The 18,031-nt window shown below is 35.8% G+C and overlaps 1 protein-coding gene across 4 annotated transcripts in view; it reads right to left on the reverse strand.

The window, feature by feature from the left end:
* Window positions 1-18,031, reverse strand: part of PHF14 (PHD finger protein 14) — a 163,973-nt gene that overhangs the window by 44,739 nt on the left and 101,203 nt on the right. For all 4 annotated transcript variants that reach the window (XM_042042817.1, XM_042042814.1, XM_042042816.1 and 1 more), the window contains exon 17: window positions 9,264-9,381. In XM_042042817.1, the coding sequence (XP_041898751.1) occupies window positions 9,264-9,381 (118 nt within the window). The remainder of the gene's footprint in view (window positions 1-9,263; window positions 9,382-18,031) is intronic.

An 18,031-nucleotide genomic window follows, 5' to 3' on the forward strand; every position in this document is an offset into this window, starting at 1 on the left:
CTTGCCCAGCACTTCATAAAATGGCACTTTTTTTGGTTTCCTCCTTCCCCCACCCCTTTCTCTCTCCTCATTCAATATGATTAGATTTTGCCCAGGCAGCATTAGCAATTTATACTGATGAGTAACACATTACTTAAAGTGACATATAGGGCTGCATTTCTTTGAAAGACTTGAAAATAAAATCAACCTTGAGAGTACACATGAGCACTTAATTGGGTAACTATGATAATGCGTTCAGATCTTATACAGAGACTAACAATTGAAGACCTAATTCTTCTTCTGTCATATAGAATATGCTTACAGGTGATGTGCTAAAATAATTTGCAGGGTAATAAAGCTGGACGAATGAGGAATTAAAATATATAATTCTTCTTTAATTACATACCTTCTAGTTCTATGTAAAACATAAGACAAGAAATATATTTCTAGGTAAAAAATTTATCTCAGAAATCTGGTAGCATCAGAACAGCACTTTGCAACATGAGGGTGGAACAGGATGTCACCAGTCTCCAGACACACCTTTGCACATCAGGAGTCCCTGCTTATGTCACTACAAAGCACACACCTTGCAATTTTCTGTTGACTACTTATTTCTCTATGAATATTCAAATCAAAAAAACATTATGCAGAATGGAAAAGTGGGGGTTTTTTTAATACTGCCCTCCTGGAAGCCTGTATCACCTAACCCAAGAATTTAATCAAGACTCAAAAGGTTTAAAAATTCAAGTCAGTTACAAGCTTTTCATTCACACTTTTTTTTCAGGCATTTCCAAAATCAACACATTCTGCTACCTAAGTAAATAACAACCAAAATTTCCTAACAGATTATTAACTGCAAGTAGTGATGGTCAATTATAATTTATTGCTAAATTTGTTTATGGCTCCACTGTCAGCATGAAGTCCCTAATTATCAATACCCAAAGAGCTCCTTATTTTAGGAATTCTAGAAGCAGGAAGATGGCCAAAGTAGATCTGAACATACATCAGTGCTGTAAGCTATGACTCTTTGGAAGCTACCATGTAGTAACGGTGACACGTGTGTATCTTCCTTTTGTGGCTTCACTTGAAAAGGAATGTGAAATTGAGAAAATTTGCATTAAAACCAGTATTTCTGTGTCTTACATTTCAATGTAGCATCTTCAATATGCAAAATTCAGTCACGATGCTTCCCAATACTGTACATATCTAGGAATCAATTTTCAAAAGCACAGAAGAAAGTCTCCAGTTCTGTAAGGTGCAGTCAACCTTGTTTCCTCTGTCCTTCCTAGGCACTATTCCTCTTTCGACCTTCTCAAATTCTTTGAGAATATGCATAGCTGCATACCAAAGAGGATGTACAAAATCTTCCTGTTGTGGTGTGCTGCTCAGAACTCAAAAACTGATTTTGTTTTTTTATTCTCTCATGCTGTGTTAGTGTAAAACCACATTCAGTGGCTTTATTTCAGTCATGACACCAGCTGATTTCTGGATTTTTTCCAATTGCAGCTAGCTCCCAGCAGAGATTTCTTGCCACTCAGTACTACAGCAGCAGGCAACATAGGCTGTAAATTCATTTTGTCATGGCTTAGGAAGAGTAAGTCACGACTCAGTAGCAGAGCTATTACCCAGATAAACCATAATTGTAAGCAGATTTTGTTAGAAGCATTACCTAAAGAAGGTACAGAGTAGCAGCAGCATTTTGAACACCTGCCCATGAAGAGATTTTGCTTCCTTAGCCACTACCTTAGAGTAAGTAATATTTATTATACATTAACTAGAGGTTTAGTCGTTTAAATATTAGATTGTGTATGTTTAGATTACATGCATTAAAAATGTACAACTACTATGCTGTTTATGGTTTGTTCCCAGTATTATATTAATCAGGTACCTCTTAAATGTTCCACTGGCAATTGGACATGGCTATGTACTTTAACCAAAGGGATAGTTGTTGACCAAGCTTGTTTCTAATTTCAGCCATCCAGCTTTTTACGTCAGTAACATATTTTTCATCACAAAAAAGCAAAATGATCAAGAGAACTTATGAAAAGCAGGACTAACTCAGTAATAATTTGATTTGTGTGATACTCACAAAGCCTTGTAAAAATTGATTTGCTTCATTTTTGTATTGTGTTCGTGTGGCAAGGTTTTGGCAGCAGGGTGGGGGGCTGCAGGGGTGGCTTCTGTGAGAAGCTGCCAGAAGCTTCTCCTCCATCTGATGGAGCCAATGCCACGTGGCTCCAACAGGGACCACTGCTGGTCAAGGCTGGGCCCATCAGCAACAGTGGTGGTGCCTCAAGGATAACGTATCTAGGAAGCAGGAAAAACCTGTGCAACAGCACCTGGAGAAAGGAGTGAGAGGAACAGCTCTGCAGACACCAAGGTCAGCGCAGAAGGAGGAGCTCCCGGTGCCAGAGCTGGATTCCTCTGCAGCCCATGGTGAGGCAGCTGTGCCCCTGCAGCCCATGGAAGACCATAGGGATGCAGAGATCCACCCTCAGCCTGTGGAGAAAACCCACACTGGAGCAGGTGGATGCCCAAAGAAGGTTGTGATCCTGCAGGAAGCCCGTGCTGGAGCAGGCTCCTGTCCCCTGTGGAGAGAGAGCCCGCTCTGGAGCAGGTCTGTAGGCAGGACTTATGACCCCACTGGAGCAGTCTGATCCTGAAGGACTGCACTCTGTGGAAAGGGACACAAGTTGGATGGAGCAGCTTGTGAAGAAGTACTGCTCTCACACAAAGACAAAGAACAGGGTACAAAGTTTCAGCTTTGGAAAAAACTCTATGTTGTTGGGTTGTTTATGAAAAAGAGCAAATAAAGGTAAGGAGCAAGGGATTTCTTCCTTCTTCTGCACAACAAAAAATACGGGGAAGAAAATGAACTTGTAAACCAGAAAAATTTTTGGACCAAGTGCCATTAATACGGCTCTTTTCTTTTTTTTTTTTCCTCATTTAAAACTGCAGTGCGTATTTAAATCTCAATTTTCTAAGAATATACCACTGGGAAAAGAGACTCTTAGCAGGTTTATTTTAACTGCTGGTTTTTGTCAAAGTTTAATGCAAAAAAAAATTATGTATTTCACTTTGCACTCCTAATCGGTAATTTATTTTTGTAATACTTTTTGATCGATCTCAATGTTATCTTTCAGAATCAGAAATCTGGTTTTGCATTAGAAACAACAATAATACATTTGAAAAAAATAGCCCTATATTCCAATTTCTTTAATCTGGCTGGTATTAGTTGCACTATCATCTGTCAAAGAGAGACTATCTCAGGCAATGATTTTTCATGTGAAAGACAATGCTATATTGTATTGCTCATCTCCTGCTACTTTTTTTTAAATACAGTTAAGCTGCACCCAAAAAGTACAAGAACTAGAAGCCCATGATGAGGATCTGACAGTCAGCACGAGAGAATATTTGAACTGGTAAAATTGCTTTTGATGTGAAGAAGAATCAAAATATTACAAGCAAGCACGTGTTCCACAAATACTTTCTAGTGCTTAACCTTTTTTTTTTTTTTTTAATTAAAACCTAAGCCTCCCACCTAGACTATGAGAATCTTCTGCCAACTAAGTGTATCTGAATTTTTGGATTAATTTGGGGATTTACTACCAACTAACTTATCCACTATTCATAAATCAAGTCCCATCTTAAGTTAATTTCAAGGCTGATTATTTTTGGAACATACTATGGTATAAATTATTCATTACAAAGATGTAATAAACTTGTTTGCCAGAAAATAAGAGAGGCTGTGCCAACTCATTTTTTAAAAATATGATACCTGGGGAGCAAATATTAAAACACATTTGGCAATACTTCAGCCAAGTGATATTACCATACACTACAATTTCACCCTTTTTTTTTACCATCTTGGTAGTGAAATCCATTTCTGTGCCAAGGTTTGGCATTACTGAAGTTCTTAAAACAGTGAATAAGTGGTGTAAGGACTTGTGTTAGATTTTCACATGGCCTGACAAATTTGGTTTATTTTCTCTTGTTCAATTCTAAGGAAATCACTCCAGTACCAAACTTCTACTGCTCTTCACAAACCTAGGAAGGCAACAGCGATTTCAAAACCAGCAAATATTTTCCAGTTGCTGTATTAAAAAACATCTTTCTTTCTATGTCACACAAGAAACCAAAGTGCTAGTTAAACTCTCCTCAAGAAACTTTAAAATACATAAATAAACACAAAAATGTTTAACTCTATCATTCTCTATGGCCATATAATACCACAGATTATAATATTCACACCTGTGGAAGACAAATGTAGTTAGTGAATTGCACTACGTAATTTGTTTTTCTTTACCTTAAAATACTCCTAAGTTCTGGCTGAAAAATATTGCATAGAAACTGAACATTTTTTCCCATTATACTACGTTCTGCTTGAACCAGCAAGCAGATTTATTAGCAGTGTTCTTCTATCATTTTTCAGCTGCAGTGCTGGGTGCCATGATGGCTGGACATTTGCTTCTATGTTCTGTCCTCAAAAGAAGGTGCAACAATCTCTGTGATTTAAGGTGACTAAGTAAGGGTCATCCTTTGTCAGAATATGTAAATGAAGCAAGTTTGAATTAATTCTAAATAGGGATTTTTTTCTTTTTTGCATACTGTTTTAAAAATGATTTTAGATAAAACTATGTAAAATTGCATTGTATTGAATGATAAAATAAGCACATGTAAAACATATTTAAGGCAAGATTAAGCACTATATTACTACTGTGTGCCAACCTCATATGTTACATTCAAATAGGGGTTCCTTGTATGTATACACATTTTCTCCCTCTTCAGCTCAGAGAATTCAGCAATTTTACAGGTTGGGCCAATGGATCCAAGTTGGGCAAGACCAAACAAGGAGAAAAAAATTACTAAACATTTGAAAATGTTAATTTTGTCTAGTACTCGCAGGAGCTCTATGGTGAGACAAAGATAAAATTCAATTTATTGCTATCAACTACTTCAAATATAAGGTCAAAATTCCTTTTTTGCCCATTTCTGAAATCATCACTTCAGTTCTCATGCCTTGCAAACCCTAAAAACAATACTTTTTCCTAATTCTCAACCCAAATTAATCCTTTTTAGTGACCCCCGACAGCTAAATCAGAGAAGGCAGGGGTCCTAAGAAAGAAAATTAAAAAATCATAGCATGAAGTGATTAAAGGCTGCAAAGTCACACATAGCCAAAAAAGCACTTAAAGCACTGCATGGCACCACAACTTTGGTATTTCTTAAATTTTGGGAGGTTAACATTAGGAATTTTGGGTTCATTGTTTAATTTTTAACACACTTGTGAAACTATATGTGTGAGGAAATGCTTCCTGCATTTGGAGAAAAGTCATAAGGAAAAAGATGAAATTCCATAAACCATAATGAGATTGTCGCCTGCCCAACTCCGGAGAAGATCAGACACTTCTGTACCCCTCACAGACCTTTTTAATCACCAACTTTATTTTTGATTAGAATAAAATCCCATGGACTACAGGAATTGAATCGTGCACTTCTTTCTTTTCATCTGACCAAATCTAAAGGTTTGAAATACATTTTGCATATTAAAATTCTTTTAAACTTAAAATATTATTTCAAACATTATATTCAATAATGCAATATTACAGTGTCCAAATACATTTGCATTTTCACCACGTGAAAGCAAAACATACCCAAAGAAATGCTTCTACTTGGCTAATAAGCAAAATCCATGATTTTTTTCCAACACCAAATGTGTACAGAAATATATTACTTGCCAGGGTTGGTGTGTTGTGTATTTGTAGTTCCAGAAAGTATTTCCTGGGTGGTTTAGATGAGATGCTGACATATATACTGACAACTTACTTCCACTGAAAAAATGCAGTACAGTAAAGAGATTAAATAAAAGGAAGCTAAACAGAAGTCTAGAGATGAGGCAGCTGATCTTGCAGCACTCAAATAATGACCTGACATGTACACTCAGCACTGTTTTTCAAAATAGATTACGTGCAAAGATGAGCAGATAGAAACCTAACTAGCATGGTCAGTGTAACCACCATGATAATATGTTTAAACTCCTTATTGCCTTGGTCCTCGCAAAATTTTAAAATTGGAGGACATATTTCAAACAGTACTTTTTCACTGGAAGGCAAGAGAAAGAAGCCTACATCTAATAATAAAGACACCTCATAGTGAGATCTTACTGTACATAATGAAAAAATGGTCAGGCCACATTTATTCCTACTAAATATTACCATGTCACGATATTGAATAACTTAGTTTACATTTTATTTATCTCTCTTAAATTCAACTAGAACAACTTGAATCAAGTATCTACATTAAGCCTGAATACCACTAGTAAGAACTATCAAGAAAGTCATGATTTATAGAGGTGTTTGGCACTCCTGAAAGTGCACTGCAATCCTTTTGCAAGGTGGATGGACAGTGCTATAGAAATGGAGACCTTATAAGTTTATTTCAGCTTTCATGTGATATAACAAAATCTACAATGTTTTTGAGATGAAAGAGCTTGTCAGACCTTAGTGGTGAGCATCACCCATTCCAAAGAAGTGACAGCAAGTATTACCAGCAGAGAAGCTGTTGCCCTCATGCCCTACAGCAAAGTCACTGTCTGTCTATTATTTGACAGGCAGGGTAATAAGGGAATATGTCCCGCTGGTGGAAAAACTGACACAATTGCTGGAGAGTCCTGTGACGAGGATGAGCAAAATGGAAGTAGCATGTCCAATGTTTGTGCTAGACAACAATTTAAATCATATTGTTTATTACTGCTAGATTACATCCCTTGTACTGCTGACACTTGCAAGTGCTTGGCAAAATCTGAAAATAAAATAGCATTATTGCTGTCAGCAGAATGCAACTTTTCCTGAACATCTAAAATTGAATTTCATAATTAGAAGTAAAAACTAACAGCCATTATATGCTCAGCACTATGGTCTCTCTTGTCATTGAAATAGTATCATTTACCTACCAATTATTTTCAAGGCCCTATAGTGCTAATGAAGATATATGGTTGGGGAATTTAAAAATGTGTATTATATCAGTGATTTAAACTGGACCAAAACAAATGAACTAAGTCAAAAGAATGAAAACTAAACAATAGTCTCCTCAGCCAAAGCAGGAAATCCGATCACATTTTGCTGCTATAATCCATACTAGAAACTTCCCTGTGACACATCAAAAATTGGATGCAGTGAGTAACTGAGAGCCTGAAATCACTGATAGCTCAGGCTTGCAATTCATCCACAGGTCAGGCAGAGTGCAGCAAATGACCCAACGTTCTCTACACTTGTTCTCTTCTGAACTCCCAAGCACATATCTGAGAGACCGCCCCCTCTGAGGAGGGGTAGAAAAAGCCTTATCATGTCAGCTCCTTCAGGCTGTGAAAAATCACAGATATATAATACAGAACCCTAAAGCCACGTAGAACAAAGAATTTGAAAATTATGAAGTACAAAACAAAGTCCTAATCCTTTAAAAAATAGGTTCACATAAAGGCTGAAAGGAGTTTAACTTGATACCATGTTTCTTGAATTTATTACACTGCATAATACAAAACAGAAAAAAGCTACCAAGAAAGGTTTTGAGGAACATACAGGGCAATTTAGTGTTATCAGAGAAATTTTTCTGCATAGCTGTCTGGAAAAGTTATGTGAAAGTGACTAAACAAAACCACAAGGAGTCCCCATAAGACAAGTTTTTCAGTATCTTTCATATTCATTACATATTCACTCAAATGCAATTCTAATTGCCTGTACTTGAAAGCACAAGAGACTTTAAATTTACTCACTAAAAATCTTTATGAATGAAAATCGGACAAAAGAACATTTTTAAAATTTCTAATAATCACTAAGATAACACAAAATATATAATCACTCTACTGATAAATTTTGTTATCCCTTGAAAACATTCAATTTTTCAACACACCTTAAAACTAATACACACCCCGCAAGAAGTCCATCATAATTAATTTACCTGATAAAGTAGCTAAAAAATTGTACCTGATACACAGTGTACTGATCTTCAGGAAAACACAACTAGAAATTACAAACCCTTGAATTTTTTTGTTTACTTGGAAGTCAAAAATACAAGAGACACAAGATTTTAACTGATGTTATCAGAACCCCATTTTAGTTTAAGCAGCTGACAGAAATTCAATAACAATTTTAATTCACTCTTGGAACGTCTCTTGCATGTAAGTGGTATTCAAGAAAGATTGCTTGATGTCCAAACTGCAGTGGACAGGTAATTTCCGATGTCTGTCTCTGTACCTCCTTACAAAAGAACAATTTGGTTAATCCCCCAGGGGGTAACTGAGCAGTGTATTTTTGCAACTGGAAAGGGACACTAGCAAGCCAAAAAATGATACCACTCCCTGAACGTTTTGTATCTGCCAATCTTAAAAATAAATGCATGAAAGAGTTTAAGTATCGAAGTATGCTGACAAGTAACATATGAGAACATCTCATCACAGCTGTGTCCCTGTGTATCCAAATACTGAGGCACTTACTAGGTAAAAGATTCTGTGAAATACAAAGAAAGTGGCAGTAGCCTGTAAAATATTGAAGACTTGTAGAACACTCTTTTATTTTTACACTGAGGTATCAGATGCATTTATAAATCCAATTTTGAAAATCAATTAGAAAGTGTCTCTTCAGAGATTATGGTGATGATAGAAAAGAATGCCAGTGCTACAGAAGCTTCTGTGCAGACAAACAAAGAATCAAAATCTTTATTTTTTGAAAAGTCAGTACTACAATAGAATACTATTACTTTCAGTATTATTAAACAGCTAATCCATGTCAAAAATATAGTTCTAGTTTTACAATGTTATATTTGAACAAGACATGCCAATAAATACAAAGTAACCTTCATATGAATTTTCAGTGAAAGAAAAAGGTTTAGCAATTTAAATCACCTTACTTTGTTTAGAAAACACATGCCTTTTCTATCTGTGTCCGTAGAGGTTTGTATTCTGTAGTACGCCTGAAATACTTTTTCTTGTCAATATTACCAATGCTGATACAGTATCTGTACTCACACCCTTCTCAGAGAGACCACAATGTCAAAAACAGGCATTTAGTAAATACAGGGGATAGTAAAATTCTCTTTATTAATTCCATTTTGCATACACTCCGGGTTTTTAATACCTACTTTAAAGAGAATCTGAAATCTTTATTTTATGACCTTCTGCTGTTTTCCAGAGCAAACCTATGCATAGCATTTCATAAAAAAACTGCAGACACTAAGCAAAACTCCTAAAACCAGAATACTTCAACTATTTTTAGGGTGCATTAACTTACTTTGGAGGATGTAGAGTCACATTCCTGACAAATCCATCCATAGCCAGTCTGTTTAGGAGACTTTTTCAAGGGAGGGTCTAGACAGCCAAAATGGTAGCAAAGCCTGCATTCATCACACCTGCAAGAGAAAAACAAAATATATATTTATATTAAATGGCACTTCTGTACTATTTTAGATTGAGCTTCCCTGCAATTCTCAGCAGAAGATTTCCTGATCCATTATCATAATAAAGAAAATCAATTTTCAGTAATTTTAAACAGCCACTTCAAGTAGGTTCTGCTTAATCTGGAATATTCTGATGCAGACACTCATGTATCACCTTTGTCATCATCTTATATAAATGACAACATTTCAAAGACTTGAAAATTAATGAAAAAAAAAGCTTAAATTTTTAGATACTTCAGTGTCATTCACTGCCCTTTTTTATCAGAAATTTTGACTTTTTTAGACAGTGACAATATTTATTTTTCATAGTTTTAAGACACTATTTTGCACATGTAGCTTTGTGAAAAATTCACTCACATATTCAATAACTCAGGTATAATTTACAGCTATGAATTATATTTTTTACACCAGGACTATGTGGTTGATAAACAAATGCACAAAATATTTTCTCATTCACACTGAATTTTCTGGAAAGAGGCATTAATTTAAACGGATTTCACTGTGATCTTTCACTTATAAAAGTGCTCCGTGTACACACAACAAATTTACATTCTTCTTTAATAAACCTTTCATCAGTGTTTTATACTATGCATAGTCCACAGCAAAAGCTCGAAAAATACAGCATAGCTATTGTTAACCTACTTTTAATGTACCACCATAGAAAATATGCTACAGTAGAACAAGTGTTTCATGAAGGGATTTTTAAATCAGTACAATAATAGGCTCAAAATGAGAAAGAGATTTTTTTCAAAGTAAATAACAGAGATTTTCATATACCCTACTGAATTTCTCTTTATTTGCATATCCCCCTGTATTCCTTTGTATGAAAAGGAAAGCTTTTTTCAAATTTACTTTGCAACAGTCTCTTCATTAAACACTCTTAAACTCTGAATTAAAGCCAATATAAATGAGTGAAAAATAAGAAAGAGCAAATGTTTAAAAATCAAATTTTTAAAGAAATCCACCACACTCTCTGCTTTCCTGGCCACTCATTTTCTCCTCTACAGTATGCACAAACACAAAAATGTCAAAAAAATTGCAGTAATAGCATGGCACAGGCATCATCAGGTCAAAGACAGAGGAATATAATTTACCAACAGAACAGACAGTGCACTGCAGAAAGAGGATTCAACTAACAGAACATACTGCTGCGTTAATAGAACAAAATGTTCATGTGACTTCTCCAAGGATTAGTCTCCAAATAAAAAGAAGTAACTGTTTTGCAATTATGATTGCTTAAGCTAAGTAAATACTTCTGTCCTCACTGCCAAGGCTGTGCTTTCTAGGAGTCACATGAGCACTGGTAAGGGTGTGGCATGTACTGTTTTCCACTAAATAGAAATTAAAAGCAATAATCTGACTATCCACAGGATGCAACACTGGACTGACATGGTTTTGATTTTTTTTTTTTAAATGATAGGACTGCTTAGCAGTGACTCTTAACTCCAGCACAAAGCAAACACTTAAAATAGAAAACCATTCTCATTCTTTAAAGAACAGAAGAGTTGTAATGTTGGAATATATTACTTAAAATCAGGAATACATGCGGTTTTATTTCCTGTGAAAGGTATATTAAAATAATAAAAAGGTTGAGAATGGGAGATGGGATAGGTCACACTCCTAAATCCCAACAGTGTATGTGACCTTCAGCAAAAGATTAAGCCTCCTTTGAGCCTCAATGTTCTCATCTGTAAAGGAGTATATTTTTACTAACCCATTAACCTAACTATCTGGAATCTTATGCATGTAAGGGCTTGCACTTGAGCAGTGCTTATCAGAACTCCCTTCATGTAAACTTAAGGATCCTCTTAAGTAACAGAAAATAAAGAAACATACTATTTCTGACTGATTTAGAGTATTTTCAGAGTTTAATCCTAAAACCTACATTTGATTTAAACAGTGTCAATTTAGATTTTTTTATGAAGCAATTGCTTTATATGTTTCTATGTTCAAAAGAAAATGTTTCCCCTTTAAAATTACACTTTGGCATCTCTTCTTACATTTTTACCATTTTGTATCTAGAATGTGGTACTTCCTGACTGTACTTTCAGCCACGTTTCCTCAGAATACACTGAGAGAATTCGCAAAGCCAGGTTGAAATAACATTGACATTGTGAAATTAAATATGGACCTCAAGGCACCATTCTAAAGCTCGATGTTTTTAATATTTATTGTCATTAGTTTTGATCACTTCAGAGTGTTTAGTTTCGTAGAAGAAAAACTGCATTTTGCTAGAATGAGTTAAAAACATCTGCATGAAAGTTTTCAGATACTAATAGCTTCTATCCTCATCTGCACAGCTGAGGAAATGCAAATGAGTATTTTCATATATCAAAACATAAAAAGCTGCATGGTGATAAAATGTAACTATACCAAATATTTTTAAATGCTTGCTTCCTACTGCTTTTTATTGGAATATGAATTCTGTATCAGAAAACAGAAATTCCCCAATTCTGAAGTTCCCAGAGAATGATGCTGAAAAAATGGATGAATACACACTGTACCTTGGTTAAAGATGATGCTCTAGCTGTCTGGCAATCATTGTCTGCTGAGACTGACTGGGGACAAAATGTGAAGCTTACACACATCACAGTGCAGAAAAAAAAAATTGGGATTCTTAATTCTTAATTCCAAAAGAAAACCTTACACCTAAATTAAAATGGCACTAATAAAACAAGATTAATCCCTCAAGTGTATACTATTAGTTGTGTTCTTTTGTCTAGCAACATAAAAATGATAAAAATCCCACTGTCACATTCAGAAAATAAGAAAGCGACACAAAATACAGAGTACTTTCGACTTAGTTATAGAGAATGAAATTGTTGGGTCACAAAAGATGTCACGCTGACAGTCTGGCAGCCTGTCGGTAAATGCACTCACAGATCAATCACAGTCCAAACATTCACTGAGCACAGGAGTCACATGGCACCATCATTTACAAGTATTATCCACTTCCATCCTGAAGATGGCCTAATAAGACAAACAAAACTGTTGGGATGGGGAGGGGGGGAAAGGGAAAGAAGCCACTTCCTCCATATTACAGGTTGTTGAAATTTTTACCCTTGTGCATTCAAGGTCAAATGTTCAAAACAGTCCTTAAACTAGCCAATATTTTATCTTGCTGCTATTTATGGATAACTATTTTTGTGGTGAAGCACAGGACTTACAAATGCAATTAAGTGGTGGGCCCTCTTCAGTGGCCTGGTTAGCTGCTGTACTGAAAACTTTGTGGAAATAAAAGCAGAGCTCCACACGAAGACAAGCTAACCTAACCTCCTAAATTACCTCTAACTGACAGGTAATTGCTAACTATCAATGTTGCAACAAGCCTGAAATTACTTTATGCATCAAAATTAAAAATCACTGTGTTCCTCATTCCAGCAATTAATGAGGATAGATATATGCCCACTAAATACAGAGAAAATGGAGTGTGAAGAAGAAAGGCGAATTCTGACATAGTTATGATAAAAAAGTTTTTAAAAATCCCAAACAAACATGTTTTACTTACAGAAATATAGAAAGCAGGTCAGCTACATCTTCACAGCAAGAAAGCTTGATTAGGCATTTCCATACCTGAAATATGTTTGCTTTGTTCTTTAAAAGAGATCTCCATCTGCTCTTGCCCTTGGATTGTTTTTATTAGTTTTTTTAGCAGTACAGCTGGCTGTCCTCAAGCTCTACGTAACTGCATTTTCGTGTTCATAATTAACTAATTATCCACTAATCAATAGTGTAGATACTGATTTTACAATGTAAATGAGATAAATGAGATAATGGCTGGGGTCAATCTCATTTTATTTACAAAGCTCAGCACACACATCCAATTTCATTACATTGCATCTACGTGCACAGGAGGGAGTCTTATCAGTTGGCCTGCAGAAGTCCTCCTGCAAGCACTGGGGAAAAAGACCTGTGCTTTTACAGAGGAGCAGTGAATGCAAAACCCACCCGTCACTGGCACATTTGTAAGCCACTGGTTAATATCATCGGAAACCACGAGGAGCTGATTCAGCCTGAGCGAAGAAACCTATTTTGCATTCACGAGACAGCATCACCCATCTATAGCTGTAAAAGTAATTACCTACATGTCCCTGAAACACAACATTAATAAGCTAATCTTTAAATACAACTTTCCAAATATGCTTCAGAGACTACAGAAAATCTCACTTATGTACGCATCATTGCACACTGCCTGCAGTGTCATGCCAAAAGGTACCGTGGTGAACCAAATACAAAATTGCAAAATAGATATACTACTCTCAATTCATCACAAGAGCTTGGGAAGATTTACTTTAATGGAAAAAAAATATTGATACATATCATATAAAACATTGATACATATCATCACCATTGAAAGTAGAGAATTTGTCACATAAGCCTTACTCTGACAAACTTAGAATTAGTTAGAAAAAAATTAGAAGTAAGCCAACCCAGAATTTTTAAACTCTAAGGGAAATGCAGTGGGATGGGTGTGTGTACATGCACCCACTTGCTGGGAAGATGCAACACAATGGCTACTCTGGCACCTGCGCAGATTTAACTACTGATAAGCATCATCCCTTGCTGGCTTGTTTTGGACCCCATTTCTGACTAAATGCTCTTAGCACCTGAAGAAGAACATAGGTTCTTCTCAGGCACGGATCTCTCTCCCCTTTAATCCCTCAGTGTCCAAGTGCTGAGTCACTCCAAAACTGCGAACAGACGGAGACGTGCTTGGGGGTTCATTTTAAATTGCAGCCCGTTCTCAATTTCAGATGAGCAACTTAAAAACAGCCATGGCCGTGTAAGTCACTGTCAACACTTAGATTCTTACTAGCAGCTGTATGATATACCCAATAGAAAGAAGCACATAAGCATTCTCAAAAACCCAGAATAAATCAATGCAGCTCAAGTGAATTCAAACTGTAGAACCAAAATGACTGACTTCAGCCTGGAGCAGCTGAGGAGTGCTCCTGGGATACCTTACTGCAACCAGACCACAGGAGTGATAAATTCTGGGTGACAGGAATGAATAATATGGAGCGGGTTGCAGCAGCAACTCTTATGTGTCACATCAAAGAAGGTACTTTCCTGTGCCCTTATTTAAACAGTAAAATTCAAGAGCTAATGGTGAAATAAATGTATAGTCATCTATTTAGTGCACTATTAATAATGCTGTCCAAGAAGTAGATTTATTCTAGTTACTGAGGGAGGAGCCCAAAACTGTAGCATGTTTTCATTACAGAATATGTGGATAACACTCATCTTTTGCTTCTGACATTTCTTGAAACAAAGTGAAAATAAGCAACGGTATGACTTACTATCTTACCCTACCATTCTACACCAAAACTCTTCAATTCAGGCCCATTAATTCCAAAACAAATTACTTTCATTTTGCTGTGATATGTCACAGGTCAAACACAAACCAGAAGTGATGCTGTACTATATTTAGACTCTGAAATAGAAGATCTAGATTCTTATCAACTCCTTTGTTTTTAGGCAAAAAATTGTCAAAATAATAAAACTCTATTTAAGTATAAAATGAAAGAAGCTAGTTCTCTTCTTCCTGATTGCTACACTTTTGCCTTTGCCTGTAAGTGGTATAACAATTAAAAATGGATGGTCATCTTGCAGTTCCTTGTTCTACAGAACAGTTTTAAGAAGTCTATTCACATAGGCCAGTCAAGCTTTAGGTGACTTTACCACCAGGAGTATGACAACATTTCAACACTAAAATTCTTATGTGACTGCATATGCATAAATTGTTGATTATAAACCAGGATATAGCCCAACTATACAGCCTCTTCACACACAGGTACTTGTTATCCTGAACAGCTCTCTACGTTCACAGATGCTAAAAGTTCAACCACATAAAACTTTAAGGAACTTCACCTAATTTCTAAGTTAGAGCTAACTTTGCAGTCAGTCCTGTGTTGAGTGGGTGGCTGGAACTGATGTCCTTCAGAGACTTCTCCAACCTACATCTTTCTGGATTGTAATATTCTCATAATTTTGATTTAGGTAAATGAAATACTCTTTCTGGGAAGGATAATGCTATGGTATTACACTAAGTAATTAAAAGTCACATTCTAATTTCTATTTTATCAGGTACAATGCAAGTACACAAAAGGAGGTCTCTCATTTACATAGTTTATAATGGTAGATGACAGAGTAGACTATCACTCTCTTCTGTTATGCCTGGAAAAGAGAGGGCATGGCTACTGTTGAAAGGTGAGAGTTACCAGATGAGGGATGATTATTGCATTCTGGTTTTTATTTTACCTACTACTGATGAAGACAGTGTATGGGCAAGATGGACACACAGCCTGACAGAGCATGATGAGCTTACTGATCATCAACTAACAGTAGTTTCATTATAAGGTACCTATGTGCTTTTGGATATGGGAAACTGTCTAATCTCCTGTTTACTTAAATTTCTGTCCAATCTCAAGGGCATTAATAAAAACAAATAGCGTCTATCAATTATATCACAAAACTGTGAAAAAAAAAAAAGCATTAATCTGGCAGACATCTGTGTAGCTAGATTTATTACGTTAAACCCAAAAGTGCTGCCTAACTGATTTAACTCATGATGTTAATACTAAATCAAACACCCCCTCATATCCAAAAACCTAACACTGATTATTCATGGGTAAAGAAGAATTTGAAAGGGCTATCGTTATATGTCACTCCTATGTAATCTGGATTTTTTCTGAACTACACATCATTTGCTTTAAGAAAATTAAGTTTGTGTGTACAAAATGAATTCTAAGAATGCTGAGAAGAAACTTTATTTACTATACCTGCATGTGAACAGCTTTCTTTCAGCAAGAAGTGTTCACTTTTCTCTCTCACAGGACTGCCAAACTATACAACACATGGCTTTGTTAAATTAGTTCGCAAAATTCATTAATGGCCCACATATACAAGTGAAATATAATGATAAGAACACTATTTCAGATGTGGTTGCTTTTGTTAATACACAGCAACAGTCCAGAGCTTCTATCTACAGCATTTTAATGTTTAAACTAAGAATTTCTGTGAAGATGATGACTCTACGACATGCATGAAGGTAATAAAACACCAATTACAGACACTGAAAAAGTCCTTTGACAAATTGAAAAGTGTGAAATTTAGGAAACTATCACCAAATGCTGCATTTGTTTTTCCGGAGTACATTCTAGTTGTAATACATGATTGCATCTATAGTGCCACTCTCAGGTGTTCAGACTATTAACTCTACTGAATGGTGTACTGCTTATGAACTACTAGAGAAGTCCATTATAGTTTTGAATATTCCCTTCAAACATCTTTCAAAAGGTGAAACGTCAAGTGTTAGCATCTGGCTTTCAACATAATGATATGGGGGGAGAGAGACAAAGAGAGGAAGAGACAGAGAGAGAACGAAATTCTACAAGGAAGCTGTACTGGGGAAAAACATAGAAAATACAGCAGGAATTCATCTCAGGACTTCAAGCATGCCCAGGAAAATATCAACAATACTTGTAACAGTATTTAACACAAATTAGTCTGTCCTTAAAATCCTCCAATAGCAGAGATTACTGAACTTCCCTAACAAACATCTCTAGTGCAAGTATTCTTGTTATTAGAAAAAAACTTTCTATTGGCTAAATCATCTTGATACAATGTTGCTTTTTTTGGTCTGACCAGCTTTGAAGAATTTTTTTTTCCTTCTTTGTATCAACTTCTGTCTTTATCATCTTTATATTAATTTAGGCTTTTTGCAGATTTTCCACCTTCACTAAATTAAAGAAATATTACTATTTTAAGCTGTTTCAATTAATGTCTCCTGTGGTCTTCTTATCATCCAATTCAGTTTGCACTGGACCTTCTCTGTTTACCAAAGTGGACAGGATGCATTAGCTGAGACTTTGCAAAGGGTGAGATACTGGTCTTCTGAATATTCAGGAGGAGTACTCCAATGCGTTAAATGTAACACCTCTCTTTGTATGTGTCAGGTTTGATAAGTTTGACCCACGTTCTGTGATCTGTGATCCAGAGTCCCCCACCCTTTCTTTTTTTTTGAAGTTACTCTTGATATCATAATCACACAGTCAACAGTGATTTGCCTTTTCCTTCCTGCACTGCACGCTTTTTCTGAAGGCTTTCTTAAAATTTCTTTTTTAATTTTAACACTGTAGTCCCTCACATCCTACTGTCATCACCTGCAAATGTAACCAAAGCTTTACTTCAGTATCTAATACACTAAAGCAAAAATTAACAAAAATATCGTAATACTGAAACCAGGAGAGCTTGAGTGGAACCCAGTGAGCTGAATATCACTGGACAGCGAGTCCATGGTAACTGGCTTACTTTCCTAATCAGCTACATATTTTATTGCAGCTTGTCATGGTTTAGCATGACAGTAATAATTAACAAAATCTCTAACTTAAAGGAATGTCACACACAGAAGTATTTTGAAAGACCTACTAAAGCCAAGATAAGCTACATTTATCATTCTCTCCTATCCACAATATCTAGACCGCTTTAGTTTAATAAATGATCATAAATCACAGCAAACTTTACTTTTTCTTTTTTTTCCTAAACTCAGCATGATGTATGGGCAAACATTTCTTTTTCCCCTTGCTCACACAGCACTTGG

Source organism: Corvus kubaryi, unplaced genomic scaffold (genome assembly GCF_017639235.1).
Source record: "Corvus kubaryi isolate FWS band 111438036 unplaced genomic scaffold, C.kubaryi_AGA036_p1.0 37398, whole genome shotgun sequence".
In the NCBI taxonomy this organism is placed as follows: domain Eukaryota; kingdom Metazoa; phylum Chordata; class Aves; order Passeriformes; family Corvidae; genus Corvus; species Corvus kubaryi.